At 36.9% G+C, this 17,390-nt stretch overlaps 1 protein-coding gene across 1 annotated transcript in view; it reads left to right on the plus strand.

Moving 5' to 3' along the window:
* The window catches only part of LOC145241451 (uncharacterized), a 35,519-nt gene extending 21,510 nt beyond the window's left edge, over window positions 1-14,009 (plus strand). Inside the window, exons 3-6 of the mRNA XM_080104429.1 lie at window positions 1,938-2,116; window positions 8,957-9,117; window positions 11,073-11,236; window positions 13,580-14,009. Coding sequence (XP_079960555.1) covers window positions 1,938-2,116; window positions 8,957-9,117; window positions 11,073-11,236; window positions 13,580-13,629 — 554 coding nt within the window. The 3' untranslated portion in view covers window positions 13,630-14,009. The remainder of the gene's footprint in view (window positions 1-1,937; window positions 2,117-8,956; window positions 9,118-11,072; window positions 11,237-13,579) is intronic.
* Window positions 14,010-17,390: the final 3,381 nt, after the last annotated feature.

The raw sequence follows: 17,390 nt of genomic DNA on the forward strand, positions 1-17,390 counted from the left end.
CACAAAAACCTTGATACATCCATAGCATGTGTACCTGATATGATCGTTGACTACCTGGACGCCCGGCGTTGCCCGGTTGTACAGTACGCTTAAACATTATATCTTAATTCATGCAAATTGCGTATGTATTATTATGGAATCAATCCTCTATTGATCATTATATATTGCGAAGAATAATTTGCCCAGTAGACTAATTCTCAAAAATAAATAAATAAAAATAAAAATTATAATGATAATGTCGTTCATCAGATTCCGTCTGTGTTGCTTACAATATCACGTCAGCTTATATTTGGGTTTGACAATCTTAAAATAGTCTTTCTTCGCTTATATATAAAAAGCAGAATTTGTACAGGGGAATATTTTACGTTATCACGGCCAAGGTTACACCGGTGTTACGTAAAATATTCCTTGTAAAAATTATGTTTATCTATAAGATAATAAAAACTATTTTCAAAATCAGATTTTCTCGATTTTCGATATTTATCGGATGAATTTCTATACAAAACAAATCTAAGAACACTGCCAGAAATATAAATTACCTTTGTGTGAAATTTGAAAAAGATTAAATGAAATGTTTCGGAACCTATGAGGAATAAACTCATACACACACAAAGTGACTTTTATATTATAGTAGAGATAGAGATAGAGATACAGTAAGAAAAAGGCTTCTGGACTCTCCAAACTCTATTACAAATTGCTTCCCCGAAAGCTGAAAAATTGCCTCAGTGATATATCAATGCTTTCAAGAACAAAGGACACGACCTAAAAAATTACGACTCCTTCCATCAGTTCCCTCTATTCACTAAAATCCTTGAACCATGAAGCAATCTAGCGATAATCCAACATTAAGCAACAATACATTCTAAACAACTTTATGATCAACAGTATAGACCAGTCCTGCTCTACAGCAAATATTCTCACGGTTAACTTCGAAAGTATATACCATAAACTAAATAAAGCAGGTAAAGCTAGGTCGGTAGCGCTTGATATCTCCAAAGCCTAACAAGTCTAGCATGAAGGTCTTCTTATGAAAAATAATTCATATTTTAGTGTTGGATGAATATTTAATAGACTCAGATCCTTCCTAGCTAAAAAAAATCTAGGTCGTTCTTGATGGTTATACATCTAAACAGCGTGACATAAATGTGGGTGTGCTCCAGGAATCGTCATCAAAGAGGATTGAAACTCGATCAAGGCACTATTTATTTATATTCTAACTGTTGACTCTAAAATGCATATCTGACCTTATAAATACAAAAAAATATAACGGACTTATTGCTACAATCAATAAAATAATAGGACTCACAATCACAAGACATGTTATTTAATTTTATTTTCTGATTCTTACTTTGAAACACATTTGTACCAATAAGAATACAGAAAACTCACATTTTTCTAATTGAGTAACATGGACGGTTGGTTTCTCTTATGTTTTGAGTTCGATCCTCATTAGAAACCTATGATTTAGATATTTTCTTAGTTTTCAAACTGCGCGCCAGACACAGACGACGCCTTTTTAAAGCGACGAGAAGGCGAATGCACTGATCGATCCAGATCCAGACTAATCACATTCACCACGACTGGAAATTTTACTGTTTTGTACTAGCACTGTCTTCTCATCCTCACATAAACATACGTCATGATTAGAATGGTCTTTATTTTTTTATATTATCATGTCTCTTCAACTGACTCAGTAGTTAGTAATCGGTTCAATTATGTATAGTATTAAAATAAACTGAGATTTGCTTCTGGAAATTCCGCTCAAAATTCAAGTAAACTATAGCAAAATAAATGGGTTTCCTTTAAAAGTTATTTATAAACAGTTATAATCAAATACAATGCAAATCTTACCTTCAAAGAACAGCCAAATTCCGTTTTTGACAACCCTGTGTGGATCACTAAATACTTATCTAATCATGAAAAAACTTAACTTACAGATGACAACTGGTTTAAAATGTATTTCGTGAAGAGCGGAAGTGAATTTAATGTTGCTGATTCCTTTTTGGGTATTGGAACTTACAATAGCTGGAACCCGGAGAAATGCATTCGTACTCTTTGTTCGGATTTCTTTCGAAGCAATTTGATTGATGTTTGGTATGATCTACCAATACATAAAGTAAGTACTTTGTAAATTCAATGCTCAAATAAATCCTTACTTTTACATCTTTACTAATAAGATATATATGTGTCTGTGTTTGAAATTGGGTTTTAGGAAGTTATCCGGCTTATAGCTACTCTTCGTTCCTGTAGTAGTGATAGAAAACTACTGACACCTGAAAGTATCCTGTATCTCTATAAGGCCACCATTCGCCCATGTATGGGCTGGTGCATCTACTACTAGTCTCTCGCTCCTAGACAAGGTTCAAAAAAGAGTCGCCAATCTGATAGGCCCTGAACTGGCATCTAAGCTTCAGCCTTTGTCCCATCGACGAAACGTTGCATCCCTCTGATTGTTCTACAAGTATTTTAATGGTGAGTGCTCTGACGAACTGCAGACACTTCTGCCCCCACGACGCAGACACCCTCGACAAACCCGACAGGCAGCTAAATCCCACCCCCACACAGTAGAGATCCCTAGATGCAAAAGATCCTTCTACTCCAGTAGTTCCTTCCCCAGAACCGCTAGACTCTGGAATTCCATTCCAGGATCATGCTTCCCTAACTGTACTGACATGCAGAAGGTCAAGTGCAACGCGAACCGACATCTTGCTGCCCAAATCCCTACATAGTGCCCCCGTAGTTGCTGACCTTGATAGTAGCCCCTACACCTGAGTGGCAATGTGCCTTGTTTGGGGTGAAAATGTAATTAAAAAAAAAAAAAGAAATTTTCGAAGCTGCTCTGACATGAAAGAAGCGCCTTGGTCCGAATGGATATAGACAGGAACTCCAAAGGCGGCGATTAGTGAACAGAGACATTGTATAATTGCAGTAGCCGATATGCCTGAGCAAGGGAAGGCAAAAGGAAACCTTGAATATTCGTCGACAACAGTTAATATATATCGGTTCCTTGTTTTGCTTGATAGCGATCCTTTAAAATCAAAATCGAGTCTTTCAAACGGTAGTGTTGCTTTTATTAAAACGCCATTTTTGGGTTTATAAAACCGGGGCTTTATTTCAACGCGCGTTCAGCAGGAATTTGTAGTCCTTTTTACTTCCTCCACTGTGAAACCAAGTTTGTACACCTCACAGCATGAACCATTCGACTAATTTCCGGATGACAAAGATTGTTATGTAGCTTTCGGAGTTCGTCCCTGCTTGATGCCATACAGAATACTCTTGACAGTGTATCAGCTGTTAAGTTCTCCTTGCCAGGTTGGTAGCTGACGTCAAAAGAGAAACAAGATAGTCCAATTCTCTACCTCGCTATTTTCTCATTCTTCATTTTGCTTGTAGTCTTAGAGTTGAACATAAAAGCAACTGATTTTTGGTCAGTAATATGTTTAAAGTGGCGTCCAATCAGGTAGTGTCGCCATTTCCTTAATGCTTCCACTAGTGCGTAGGCTTCCTTTTCAATTACAGACTGGTGTGTAAAAAAAGGCTACAGGGCGATCAGCTTGTCTCAAAAAAGCAGCAATAGGACAGTTTGACGTGTCCGTTTCAACAACCAGAGGCATATTTTGACTATTGTTGTATTGCTGATTTCGCAATGTCCCTTTTTTAGTCCCTCGAATGCCTCAACTGCTTGACGGGACAGAGGAAACGTCTCTACTTGTGCTAATGGATTTATCTTTTCTGAGAACGATGCAATCCACTGGGAGTAGTGAGCAAACATGCCAATAGCACGTCGAAGGGAAGACCGATTGTGAGGGACAGGCATCTAGAGTGAAGGTTTTAATCGATCTGCGTCCGGTGCCTAAAACCATTGTTTATCGTATACCTCAGTAGGTTTATTTTGTCCAGTCCAAACAATGATTTGTCGTCGTTTAGAGTAAGGTTGTATTTGTCAACGGCGAACATGAACCATCTTAGATTTTCTTCGTCTTTTTATTATAGCCACATACTGGGACGCTGTCAATCTACGCAAATGTGCCTTCCAATCTCTCATCTGTTATGATTTGGTCAACTATCGTTTTGGAGCTGGCTACTCCATTCGTAACGCTAAAAGAAATCCCACGAAATTGATATAGTCGGTCGTTCGCCTCGAAAGCTTGTCTCTAGATCTAATGGCGATCTAATGGTACGCGCTTTTCAAGTCCAGGGTGCTAAACATACGATATTTAGCTATTTCGTCTATTATTTCATCTATCTTGGGTAGTGGGAAGGCGTCTAAAAGAGTAAATCTATTTATGGTTTGGGAGTAATCTATAACCATTCTCTTTTTATGGTTTTCAAAAGTGGTTATAACTACATGAGCCCTCTAGTGTGATTTGCTAAGCTCAATTATACCCTCCTCGAGTAATCTTTTTATCTCAGTGTCAGTAATTTTTTTTTATTATAAGAAAACGTCTGCTTCTCACTGCCACGGGTTTTTAGTTTTCAGTTAGGTTTTCGAAAAGTGACGAGTACTGGATTTTTGCTGTCGCCAATCCACAAATTTTCAATGCGGGCATTGAACCGCCAAACGGAATTTCAATCTGTGAATATTGCTGCAAAAAATCGTGTCCCAGTATCATTTCGCAACAAAGGTTTTCATTACGGATAATTTAGTGGTTCTATAGGTGACGTCATTAGATAGTAAGACCACCAAGTAATAATCACTTACTTGTGCAGACAATGACGCGTTTGCCATTGTTACCCTGCTGGGAGGGGGGTATATAATACAATTTGTTGGTTTTTACTAAGCTTTCTTTGTTAAAATTTTCTGAGCTCCCGGTATCGAGCATAGCATTTCTAAGAAAGATAACTGGTTATAGTCAATTGAATTATTGGCAACCGCTGGATACGTTGAATATCAAATCGATTCAACGCAGGCAAGAAAGATATTCAATCATCTATACCTGGCGTATGATGGAGAACCAGGTGCCCAACGCTGGTATACAGCACCATATCTCAAAACGTGGCAGAAGGTGTGTGGTACCACCCCTAACCAGTGCCAGGGACAACTGGATCCGACGGCTCAGGGAATCGAGTTTAAATTCCCGGGGTCCTACGCTCTTCAATTGCCTACCACGTAACACCAGAGAGATCACGAACTGCAAAACAGAATCGTTCAAGTCGGCGCTGGATACCTGGCTGAAGTCTGTACCAGACGAACCTCAGATCCCCGGTTATACCGCTATGAGAGGTAGTGAATCCAATAGCTTACGCCACATGCTTGTCTGTGTAAAGAGGGACAGCGAAACGGTACAGCGGTCTATTGATTCGACGCCGCCTATACCGTCCCAACTGGAGGCCGCTTGCCGCAGTGACCTTGGAGGGCTCTGACCGCCGAAAGACATCACACAAATCACACAAAAGCATTCATAGATCTCCCGTTAATTTTCGCTTTTACAATAGTTTTTAGAAAGACAGTCAGGGGAGGTAGCTAAGGTAACATATGTATTTTGACCAGTGGCTTTGTATAGGGTTTAAGAATACTTGCATACCTTTGAAAAATGACCAGGTTTTCCACATTTACGACAACGAGTATCTCTGGCAACTCATAGGTGTTTAGATAAGCTACAAAAATAGCAAGAACCCCTTTTAAAGCGGCAATGACCGATTGTTTTTGAAGCTTCGTCGGACTATCATGACGGGGGAAGTAAGAACAAATGAGTTTAGCGGGGCACCCACGGTATCTGGCTGTAAATAAGAACTTGACTGCTGTATAGCACATTCGAAGCATAGGCTTTCTCGTAAGCTGTTCTAAGTGTAAGTGTCTTATTCTCAAGAAGACGTTGTCTTACCTAGCATTACGTAAACCTCTAATGAAGACGTCTAAAATATGTTGCTTTTGGGTCTCTAATGCCGTCATTGGGCAGAAGTTGCAATCTTTGCCCACTGTCCGAAGTTTCTTAATGAAATGGTCCCATGTTTCGTCTGATTCTTGTTGGCGAGTCGCAAGTAGGTGTCGAGAAAATATCTAAGTTTTGGGCTTTATGTATATAGCATTCAGTGGGTAACACAATCCGAGATCATTTCGTAAACTGTGTACGACATGGAGTCGGTTAGGAGCACACGCTTATTGATAGGACGTCCCGTTCTTTCTGAATGTAGAACATTGATGGAATTTGGAAATGTTTCCCGCCAATGTTTTCAGCACTTATCGGTTGAATCGGTTTCTGGATCTGTTGTAAATCGCCCCGGTCGCATAAATGTTTCCATTTTTAATTGAATAAATTGCAATGAAAACATGACAAGAGATTCTGTCTAGTAATCTTTTATCCAATTAAGAACCTTACTACTCCTCTACTTGACGAGCGGAATCGTGCAGCTTTTATAGCTTGGATTATCAAAGGGAAGATAATCCTTATTCACAACACTTCTCTCCGAAAGAAACACAATAGCGAAAGTTTATATCTTATATAATTTTATTTTTTTGATATTACTCTTGTCGGAGTTTGCAAACGTTTCTCTTGGTTTCTACATCCTTCTAAAATGCGTCAATTAGAGTCTTCATTGACATCAAAGTGACAACCGATCTGTAAGCCGATCCTTAGTAAACCGACAGCTTTTCCGATCTAGAAAACTTTAGATATAACAAAACTGTCGTACTTGCGTTTAGATATAACAAAACTGCCATACTTGCGTCAAAAAGTCAATCATTTTGTCATTGGTAACTGTGAATATGATTCTTAAATTATTTTGCTGAACTAAATTCCAAACACTTATTTTGTCAAATATTTCCTTTTTGTAACAATCGCCTTTGTTTATTATAAATTACTTAACTAGCTTTTAAATATTTGACCCATCGCTAATTCTACTTCTGTTATTGTTTTAAAAATTTATCTTCCAACATTATTTCTTCTGTTGAAATATAAAATATTTCAATAATATTGAACATTTAATATCGTTAACAGAGTATTGTATCTTTAGCGGCTCGGAGCAGTATATTTTCCCCATAAAACCTTTGTCCACACGAAATTCAGATTTTATTTTTGAAAATTTGCAAACGTAGCTTGACATAGGTATATATGATTTGTTATACCAAAATAAAAGTATCTAACGCGAATTCCAGCTGATCGTCGGAAAGCTAGACGATCTTTGGCTGCATATAAGCAAGTTTTTTGAAGAACAAGAGAGCTCATTTTTTAATAAAAGAAACTGTGCATACCTGTTACATTGACGCGTGATGTATTTTCTGGTAGAACATAATGAAGTTAAAAGGTGGTGCTTATTATGGCGTCATTGAAAAGGGGTGCTGCGAAATGTGAAATCAAGGAAAACAAACATTTCAATCGCATTGGTTTAATGCAATTAAATATGAAAAAATCTCCTAAAAGATGGATTATTTATTGCCTAAGTATATACAAAATATTGAGGAAAGTCATCAATTTAATACGTAAACCAATAGAAACCTGGAAATTAGAATTAAGTATTAAAGAAGAACATCTGGGTGAAATAAGAATATAGAGAAACATTTTACATTTATATCATCTATCACAACTGTTGTTAATCATAGCCATGATGCCACTCAACAACATACTCAGGCAGTACAATGCTAGATACAGAGTCAAATATAAAAGAGAATGAATAAACCATTTTGGGTATATAAATGACCTAAAGCTATTTTTAAAATACAAAGAGGAACAAAATGTCTTGATTAACATAAAATAAAATTTTCAACAAGGACATAAAAATGGCATTGTAATGCAAAAGTATGCATTGCTATAAGTTTACATGGGAAAATTTGAAACAGCAGAATGCACAGAACCATCCAACTAACTATAGAGAAAACTGGACACTTTGCAAAAATAACGTGCATATGTATATATATGCATCTCACATTGAGGTGAGCATATTGAAAAGTGATACACGAATTACCATTGGCGTATAAAGCGATGCTCTTTGTGTAAACAAATCGAGCTTAAGAAGTTCGGACGATGTCAAAACATCGTTAAACTCACGACTCGCTCAGCAGCCGCCGATAGCGTAGTAGGTAGGAGCCTTGACTGTCGTACAGGCAGTCGGGTTTAAATCCTGGCTTGAGGTAGTTGCATGTCTAGCCGCACTGATGAGCTGTGAAACAGCGAAACAGTACTATATGTGGATGACTATATATATATATATATATATATATATATATATATATATATATATATCGGAGGTTTGGAAGCAAACACTATCAAACCAAGATAAATGAAGAAGATTGGAAATGAATACTTAAGAAAGACCAGAAAACTCTAAGAAAAAGTTTATAAACCCGATAAAAAGAATTAATAGGGTGTTTTTGGCAAGATATTCTACAACTTTTATAGCTTGAATAAAATAATAACTCAGGCATTTTGATCAGAAGTTTAGCAAATTGATTCAAATTAAAATAATGGGTTCTTTCCGAAGGATGATACTATCTAAAACTAATTCGCCGCCACCCGTGAGGGTCGCGTTTAAAAATATCCTACAGCATAGGATTAACCTCGATTATGTGAAATCATTTCTCCGTGTAAACACTCCAAATATCTTAGCACTGATCAAAACAAATCTGCACTCCTAAATCTAATCTATAAAAGCCTGTCTGTCTTCCTGTCTGCCTGTCTCCATATTTTCAAACTCTATTTCTTCCTAAAAGTCGCAGAGCAGAGCTAAGGGCCTTAAATGGTTGGACTTTTTACAGGCCGTTATTTTATGGGTAAAATACGGTTAAAAGGGTCAAAATGGGAAAACTTGAAAAAAATCGTTAAACTTTTTGTACATTCATCTTATTTTATTTTTAATTTTTAACTGGTTTGTATGCATTTCACGTTGGTACAATGACAAAGTCACCACCTTTAAATGCATCGGTTTCGATTTTAGCTGATGTCACCTAAATATTTTTTTTTACTTTTGAAATCACGACTTAGTAATAAATAAAAAAAATCTGTTTTTGTTAAATTTCCAGGTAAAAATACTTGCCAGAAGAAAGGACAAAAGTGTGTCGTTGGTATTTGATGGTAAAGACTCAGCAAAAGAAAATTGGTTCACATCGTCTCGTGTTTTGGAATCGCCGTGGGAGAATTTAAAGACCGTAATACCATCCGCCATTTTGGATATTAGAAGCAAGTCAGTTGCAGTTATTGCATCTAACATTATTTATTTACATTTTCTGTCTACCTGTCAGATACAACAGGCTTAACTAGTTTATTATACTGTTTTGGGCATGATTTTAATAAATAAACACCTTAAAGAATGTATAATACAAATATAAAGATCAAAGTCTTCTAAATGAGATCCATTTTTACCATCATTCTTAAATTCATCCAATTCATGCTTAGGGAACTATTTCCAGCCAATTAGATAATTATATTCATAACTAGCATGGTAACCTGACGTTGTTCGGGATTGAATAATGATCATCGAATGTTTCACACTCCCATATTTTTCTTGTCATCAAAATCAGTGAAATTGCATGTTTTTCAAATAAATCGATTGATTGCCTGCTCTAGTTGAGGACCTATCGCGGTGCACAAGAAGGAAGCTTACATACTCTCGCTATGACTTATTTTACGATATATTTTAGTCTACATTGCACTGTGGAGAACCTATTGTTGATTTTACAAAATTATTTATGTATATAATGACTTGAATAAAGTTTAAAATGCAAAAAGTCAAGTATCATACTCCAATTGTGCTCTAAACAAACATTCATTTTGAACTACTCTTGATCTTATTTGTCGAGCCTTTCGGTTTGTCTAGTAATAACACTTCTCAAATGCACTTGTAATGTTAGGCTGTGTAAGGTGTTAACCGGTCCAAATCGACATGCATATGGAGTTCCATTGTGTGAAATTTCATAAGAATCAGCCCAGCCGTTTTCGAGTCCATAGGGAACGAACTAACAGACAAAGTTTTTTTTATATAATAGTAGAGATTATATTAATCAATTAGAAAACAAACAAAAATGTGTGGCATAATTTGTATTTGAAATAATTCTTAACAATAAAGTTCGATTGGGTGGAAATATATTACATGTGTTTCATATGTATAAATGCAATGAATTAATGAAGTCACTTTCATACATTCGTCTAGTTTTGATTTAAAATAAGAATTCAAACGAATCCTTATGACTGGCATATTTGAATCTTGGTTTTACTTTAGTTGATTTTCATTATACAATTATACTATATCCTAATCACAAAGTTTTTCTTCGGTTGTCCGGAATTCGAAACAATATTCTATACGAGGTCTTATTAACGTCTCAAATATTCTTACACTGCAGAGAGAGAGAGAGAGAGAGAGAGAGAGAGAGAGAGAGAGAGAGAGAGAGAGAGAGAGAGAGAGAGAGATTGATAAATTACTTATATACTATACATTACGACCATGTAATCTCTACAGCCACCTACCTTGAAAATATTGCTGTGAAACCTGACATAGTTATATGGAATAAGTCAGAAAGAGTGGCAACCTTGGTTGAAGTGAGTGCTCCTAATGATGGCGGTCTGAACAGATCTGAAAGAGAGAAACAGACCAAATACCAAGGTTTCATGTATGATATGAAAAGAAACTGGAATCTTAAGGAGCTATCAATCATACCAGTTATTATAGGTGCCACAGGGCGTATGAAGAAGAACCTGAAGTCCTACCTAACTAATATTCCTGGTGAACCAAGTGCAAAAAGATCCGGGCAATTGCACTTAAGGGAACAGCGAGGATACTAAAAAGAGCTTTCGGTTGGTTTCAATAAAAAGCAGGGCAATGTTGTCAGCTGGTTTGGCTGCCCCATACCTAGCATTTATAATCTTCAAAGGAAGAAAATGAAAAAAATAAAAAAATAAACAGAATAGTAAGTGTTTGCTAAATAGATAGAGATACGGATAGAAAATGGTAGATGTATGCAAATATGTTCTAGGATGAATTGCATATAAAGAATGATAGTCTTAAGGCATTTCAGTGAAAAACGTTGACTCATACCTTTCTTAAATGTCGTAGTAAAAGACTAAGTACAACTCAATCAACCGTTTTTTGAGCGTTTTTCTGTTTCTGAAACACATCTTCAAATTAAATTTTTCATTTTTCAGTTATTCGATGAGTTTCTATATCTCATCATCTCACAATGAATGTAGAAATGCCACAGGTTGGTTCTTTGTGACTGAGACCAATTCGAACTGTCCATACGAAAAAAGTGGAACGTATCCCCAAATCATGTACGCGATAAATAACGCATCTACTATTTTGAATGAAGGTAAGTTTCTGCCTTTAGTGACATTATACTTTAACTTACAAAATGAAATTAATACTGCCTAAATAACATACACGCATCTGATAAATAAAATGCATAAGTCCAAATATCAAAATATCAAAACGTGGATTCCATGAACAAAGCTTCTTTCTTAGAACTGCACGCCTGTGGAACTCTGTTCCGTCTGCCTGCTTCCCACCTGACTACAACTTGGATGTGTTCAAGTCCAATATTAACAAATTCCTAATGAACCGCCCCCTTAAGTAAACACTTCATCAAATCTCCACACAAACGTAATGTACTTGCAATAACCCTTATCCCTGAGTGGCTTCCGGGCCTTGATAAGTGGTGACTACTGCGTAAAAAAAAATTAACAATCATTTAATATAACAAGAAAACATAATACAATAATAATGCAACTACTACATTCAATACAATTGCAGATTCAACTGTTCAATAGAAATTCTAACTCAAATATGTAAGCAAATGCTACTGTACAAATAAATGCTATGCAATGATTTTCAAACTGATACGCATCCATTAATAATGGTAGCAATTATTATGTAAAGTGAAGATGGTTATTACTGGTGTCAAATGTTCGTAACAACTTTCAAATACCAAGCAATAAAATACAGGTCAATAAAATGTAAGAAAATTTGTGGCTTACTATTAAAGCTTCCGTGCGTACGTGCATCATGTGGGATCGAACTGCCCGGGGAAGGGAGGAAAGAATCAAAATACTGGCGCCCACATTTTTTATGAATTAGCGGTCTCGCAAAGTAACGGAAAGTCTCGCGGCTCGTGTGTAAAATCGCGCCGGTCAGATACATAAAAAGGACTGCGGGGAGAACGGGAACGATCTGTAACGGGAATCCTTGAAGACTTGTGTGTGACTGACTATCTTGCCTTTTATTTTTATTACTTTTTTCCTTCCTTCCTTTTTTGTGTTCTTGTTTGCGAGAAGCATACCGTTATTACATATGACTATTTCGGCGTTATGGACAAATTCGTCCTAAAGTAGGTCCCTGATTCCGATGGTTCCCCTACTAGCTTTTCCGTGGTCGAATGGTTTGAAAAAGCCGAAGGTGTTTGCAAGCTGTCTCAAATAAAGAGCCCTCACTGGTCATTCCAGTGAGGCTAACAAAAGAAGCCTACCTCGTGTACCAGCAGTTCGGAGATGACGTGGCCTGAAAGCAGACACTATATGTGGCCTTTGATATGTGGCCCTTCATTGCATGGAAATATTTACTGAACGAAGGCCCATTTACCTGGTCGATTTGAGGAGACTGACTATACCGTTCGTTGGAGCGAACGGCTGCATACCAGGATGCGCCTTTTTGGCGGGGCTTCCAGGCAACACGCCAGTTACTGCGAGCGTCTTCAAGGCTTAAGGAGCTTGGACTGGACCAATTACTAGCCAAAGCCCGAAACATTTGGAAATATTCGTGACCAGTCACGGAAGTTATGAAAGCACCCGAATCACTAACAAAGGGCCCAGGATGTTCCCACAGGGAAGTATCATAGCAAGCCCCACTCCCTCATTGTTCCCTACAGATTGTGCAGCTACCATTACATAAAGACAGCATGCATTCCTCCGGTTCGTACGTTATAATTCAAATACAAATAGGCAAAAATTCATAGATGCTAGAGATCATTGAAAGAAAAAATAGCGACAGCTAAAAGAAAGCATGCTGAAATAACCAGGAAACACATAGAATCGCAAAAGATAGAAATTCGTGATTTCTTGAAATTCTACCACAGTGTAGTGAATAGAATAAAGGGAAGTCAGTAATTCCCCATGCTCCAACAATCTGAAGGTTGTATGCACGGCAACCGAGAAGGCGGAACTGCTTGCCCGGCAATTCGCTTCAAACTTCACTTTAGAACAACTCCCTCCCAAATTTCCCTATATGGACAGAACCCACACTAGATGTGGAAAAATCACCCCTTCTTATGTCAGCGATATCATGAAAAACTTAGACACCTCAAAGGCGTATGGTTTTAATCTCATCCCTGCTATACTAATTAAGAAATGCTCAGCTGAGCTAGCCCATGTACTTCCCAAGTTTTACAATACATGCCTTGCTGAATTTTGCTTCCCCAATAGCTGGAAGATGGCCTCTGTGGTACCAGTATACAAGAATTCTGGTAAAAGGAATGACCCTCTCAATTATCGCTCTACCAGTCTCCTCCATCTCTTCGCTAAAATGTTTGAGACCTTAATTAATCATTTCTGTTGAAACCTTTTCTCGCACTAAATATTATTTTTTTAATATATTTTCACTTGTACATGTCGTTTTATTTCAAGTACTATTCTGTCAACTGGAATTTTTCTTTTCATTCCAGAATTTGAAAGGGCTGATGACTTCTCCATTTTTGTTTCTTTCAAGTCTTAATAATAAGAAAATCACGATGAACATTACGGAACTGAAAATAACCTTTAAAAACGTCAGAATTATGTTAAAACTTGCTCTTTATTATAAAGACACGTTATATTGATCGTTATTTATATTTGCTTTTTCTTCTTTTTTTAAATTGTGTTTTCATAGCTTTGATATAAAATGTGAGTTTTATTTAATTTAAACATAATGTTTAAATGAGTATTTTTATTATTTATATATAATACTGCTTAACTAATAAATATTGTTGTGACACAATCAAATTAATATTTGATTATATTCCATAAAATAGACATTAAATCAGGGAATGATTATGCAAATCAATGTATTTTTATCAGCAAAATAAAAGAAAATCGATAAATAAAAATTGTGATAAAAATTATTTGATATTAACAATCGCATTTGTTTTATCATATTTTATTTGTATATTTTATGTGTATATTTTATTTATTTATAACATATATTAGGTATAAGTGACTGCCTTCCGCATTGTTGAAGATTCAATCTTTAGTACGAATACCTTCAATAAATGCTAAAGGCTTCTACCCGAACACAGATTACAAAACGAGAGAGATAAGTTTTCTTTAATAAGAATTTTACATACGAGGTGCCTTCAATATGTTTCAAAACTTTTTTTGACAAACATTTAAAACTATCGTAGAATCTTGAAAAGTCAGTATGTTATTGCTATACATCTTATGAGATGACTAACCAAGTTTTCTGATTGTAGGTTCAAATGAACAGCTACAGCAGGAATTGGAATACACCATACTAAAGCCTGATTGTCATAGCTGAATTTCAAAAATGTAATCTGGATATTGGGACACTTTAGAATAACGATATGCAATAAAATTCTGTTTTAAACATGAAAAAAAAAAATGGAATAGAAAAAAATCGAATGCATCAGACTACTTTTGAATCGTCTTGCATGATATCGAGCATCAGCTTTTGATTGTAGATTCAAGAAGGCAGGGAAGGTAAGGTTTGGTCAACATTACCATTAGGATTTATCATCACAAAAAAAAAGCAAAATAAAAAAAACATTAAGCGATTAAGAAAATACGAAAGCGTATTCTTTTTATTAGTTTATCACGACGATGTACAAAACATAATCACACTTACAATTTAAGACATTACCAAAGTGAAAAGGTTAGCTCACAATTGGTCGATAAGATAGATGACATAACCACCCTCTTTATTTTTTTATTTTTTATTTTTTATTCAATTTTCACCCCAAACAAGGAACAGTGCCATTTTGAAGCAGGGGGATACTATCAGAGACTTAATTAGCGGGGTCATTATGAAGGGAGATGAGTAGAAAGATGTTTGTTAACATTACACTTGAACTTCTGCATACCATTGCAGTTGGGAAAGCAGAATCTCGGAAGGGAGTTCGAAAGACCCGCAGTTCTGGGGAAGAAACTATTGGAGTAAAAGGCTTTCTTGCACCTAGGGATCTCTACTGTAAAGGGATGAGACTTAGTAGCTTGTCGGGTTTGTCGGGGGTAGTTACGTCGGGGAGGTACAAGTGTTTGCAGTTCGTCAGAGCATTCACCATTAAAGTACTTGTAGAACAGGCAGAGGGATGCAACATCTCGTCGATGGGACAGAGGCTGAAGCCTAGATGACATTTCAGGACCTATCAGGTTGGCAACTCTCTTTTGAACCCTGTCCAGGAGCGAGAGACAAGCAGCAGATGCACCAGCCCAGAGGTGACAACAGTACTCCATACATGGGCGAATGGTTGCCTTATAGAGGTATAGGATACTGTCAGGCGTAAGTAGTTTTTTAGCACGGTAGAGGGAGCCAACCATCCTTGCAGCAGCCTTGGCAATGCTCTCAATGTATCTATTCCAGTTCATATTCCCTGTAAACGTTAGGCCGAGGAGTTTAAAAGAAGTACTTTCAGGCAATGTGTTCTTGGCCATTGCTATTGGTGGTAGAGAAAGTTTCTTGTAGTTATTGAAGGAAACAAGCTTAGTCTTAGCAGCATTGAATGTGACCAACCACTTTTGTCCCCATTCCACTACAGATTGGAGGTCATCCTCTAGTATTTCTGCCATTTCCTTGGGTATGTGTTAATTTTTTTTCCTCTTATATCTGTTATAAAGAGTGGTGTCATCGGCAAATATACCCATCTCCGAAACAATTTTATCAGGGAGGTCGTTTATGAATATCAGGAATAATAGATGTCCAAGGATAGACCCCTGAGGTACTCCCGTATTTATGTCATATTGTTTGGGTGTACGAACGTCGAGGACAACTTTGATTTTTCTATTACTTAAGAAGGATTTAATTACATTATGAATTCTTCCAGTGATTCCATATGATCTAATTTTCCTTAGAAGATCATCGTGCCATACCCTGTCAAAAGCCTTAGATATATCAAGGACCACCGCTCTACCCTCCCTGTTTTATCCAATGAACGGTATATACGTTCAGAAACTACAGTTAAGATATCTGCTGTTGAACGGGCTTGCCTGCATCCATATTGTTTGTCAGTCAGGAGTTTAGCAGCTGTTAGGTGCTGGACTAGGGCTTGATTAACTAAGGACTAAAAAATTTTGGCGAAAAGCGGGAGGAGGCTAATGGGGCGATAATTTAGTGGGTCAGTTTTTTCACCAGAATTCCTGAAGACTGGTACCACAGAGGCGGTTTTCCAGCAGTCGGGAAAACAAGATTCGTTAAGGCATTTATTGTAAAGTTTGGAGAGAACTGGAGCAACCTCGGCAGAGCATTTTTTTAATAGCACAGTCGGAATGAGATCTGGTCGACATGCTTTTGAGGTGTCTAGGTTTTTTATAATAGCATGTACCTGAGAAGGGGTGATTTTCAAATCATCTAGTGTGGCGTCTGTTCGCAGAGGTAAAATCAGGGAGTAAGTGGTGTACCGAGTTCAGTGTGGAGTTTGAGGCAAACTGACTGGCAAGCAGATTAGCTTTGTCAGTTGCCGTGCAAGCAACCTCATGATTGTTTGATAGTGGGGGAATTGTTGATTGCCCATTATTTACTACGCTGTTGTAGATTTTCCAAAAATCCCGGGTTCCTAATTTCTGTGCCTCGATGCGTTTTCTGGTGGTTTCAGAGTAATCTGTCTTAGCTGTCTCTATCACTCTCACTCACTTACAATTATTTCTAGCTATTTTTGACTGGTTATGTTATATGGTTGTTTCATTATTATTATTATTATTATTATTATTATTATTATTGTTGTTGTTGTTATTGTTCGTTGTTAGGAAGTCTTATTAAAAGTGAGTCTTAGAGAGTCTTATTAAGAGAGATGTTGCGTTCTGTGTTCGTGTTATGAAGAGATTCATATATATAAAATATTCATACTTAGAAGTGTAGTAGAAGCTCTTAGAGTGAGGAGACAGTGTTGAGACAGTCTTAGTGTTCACATTGTAGATATGAGATGTAGATGTAGAGACATTGTGTATGTGAAGACATTTTAAAACACAGGATATATAAGACATATAATGACAATTTCACTTTACCTTTTGGTAGAATTACAACACAAAGACGACGTTTATAAAAACACATGATGCGTTTATTTCCATGGACCGGTCGGTGGTTTTCTTAGTCAGGAATTCAAAGTTTTACATTCTATGTTTCAAAGGTGACCGTCTCGCTTCCAGACGTTCGATTGTTCATCTCTGGACCCCAGACTGTCGTCTGTCGTCCTCAGACTCTCCTGCTTAACTCTAAAGTTTCTAACTATATCGAGAACTTCCCATTTTCCATGACGTCATACCCATGTT

Source organism: Euprymna scolopes, chromosome 2 (assembly GCF_053919585.1).
Source record: "Euprymna scolopes isolate OS-2025 chromosome 2, ASM5391958v1, whole genome shotgun sequence".
Taxonomy (NCBI): Eukaryota; Metazoa; Mollusca; class Cephalopoda; order Sepiida; family Sepiolidae; genus Euprymna; species Euprymna scolopes.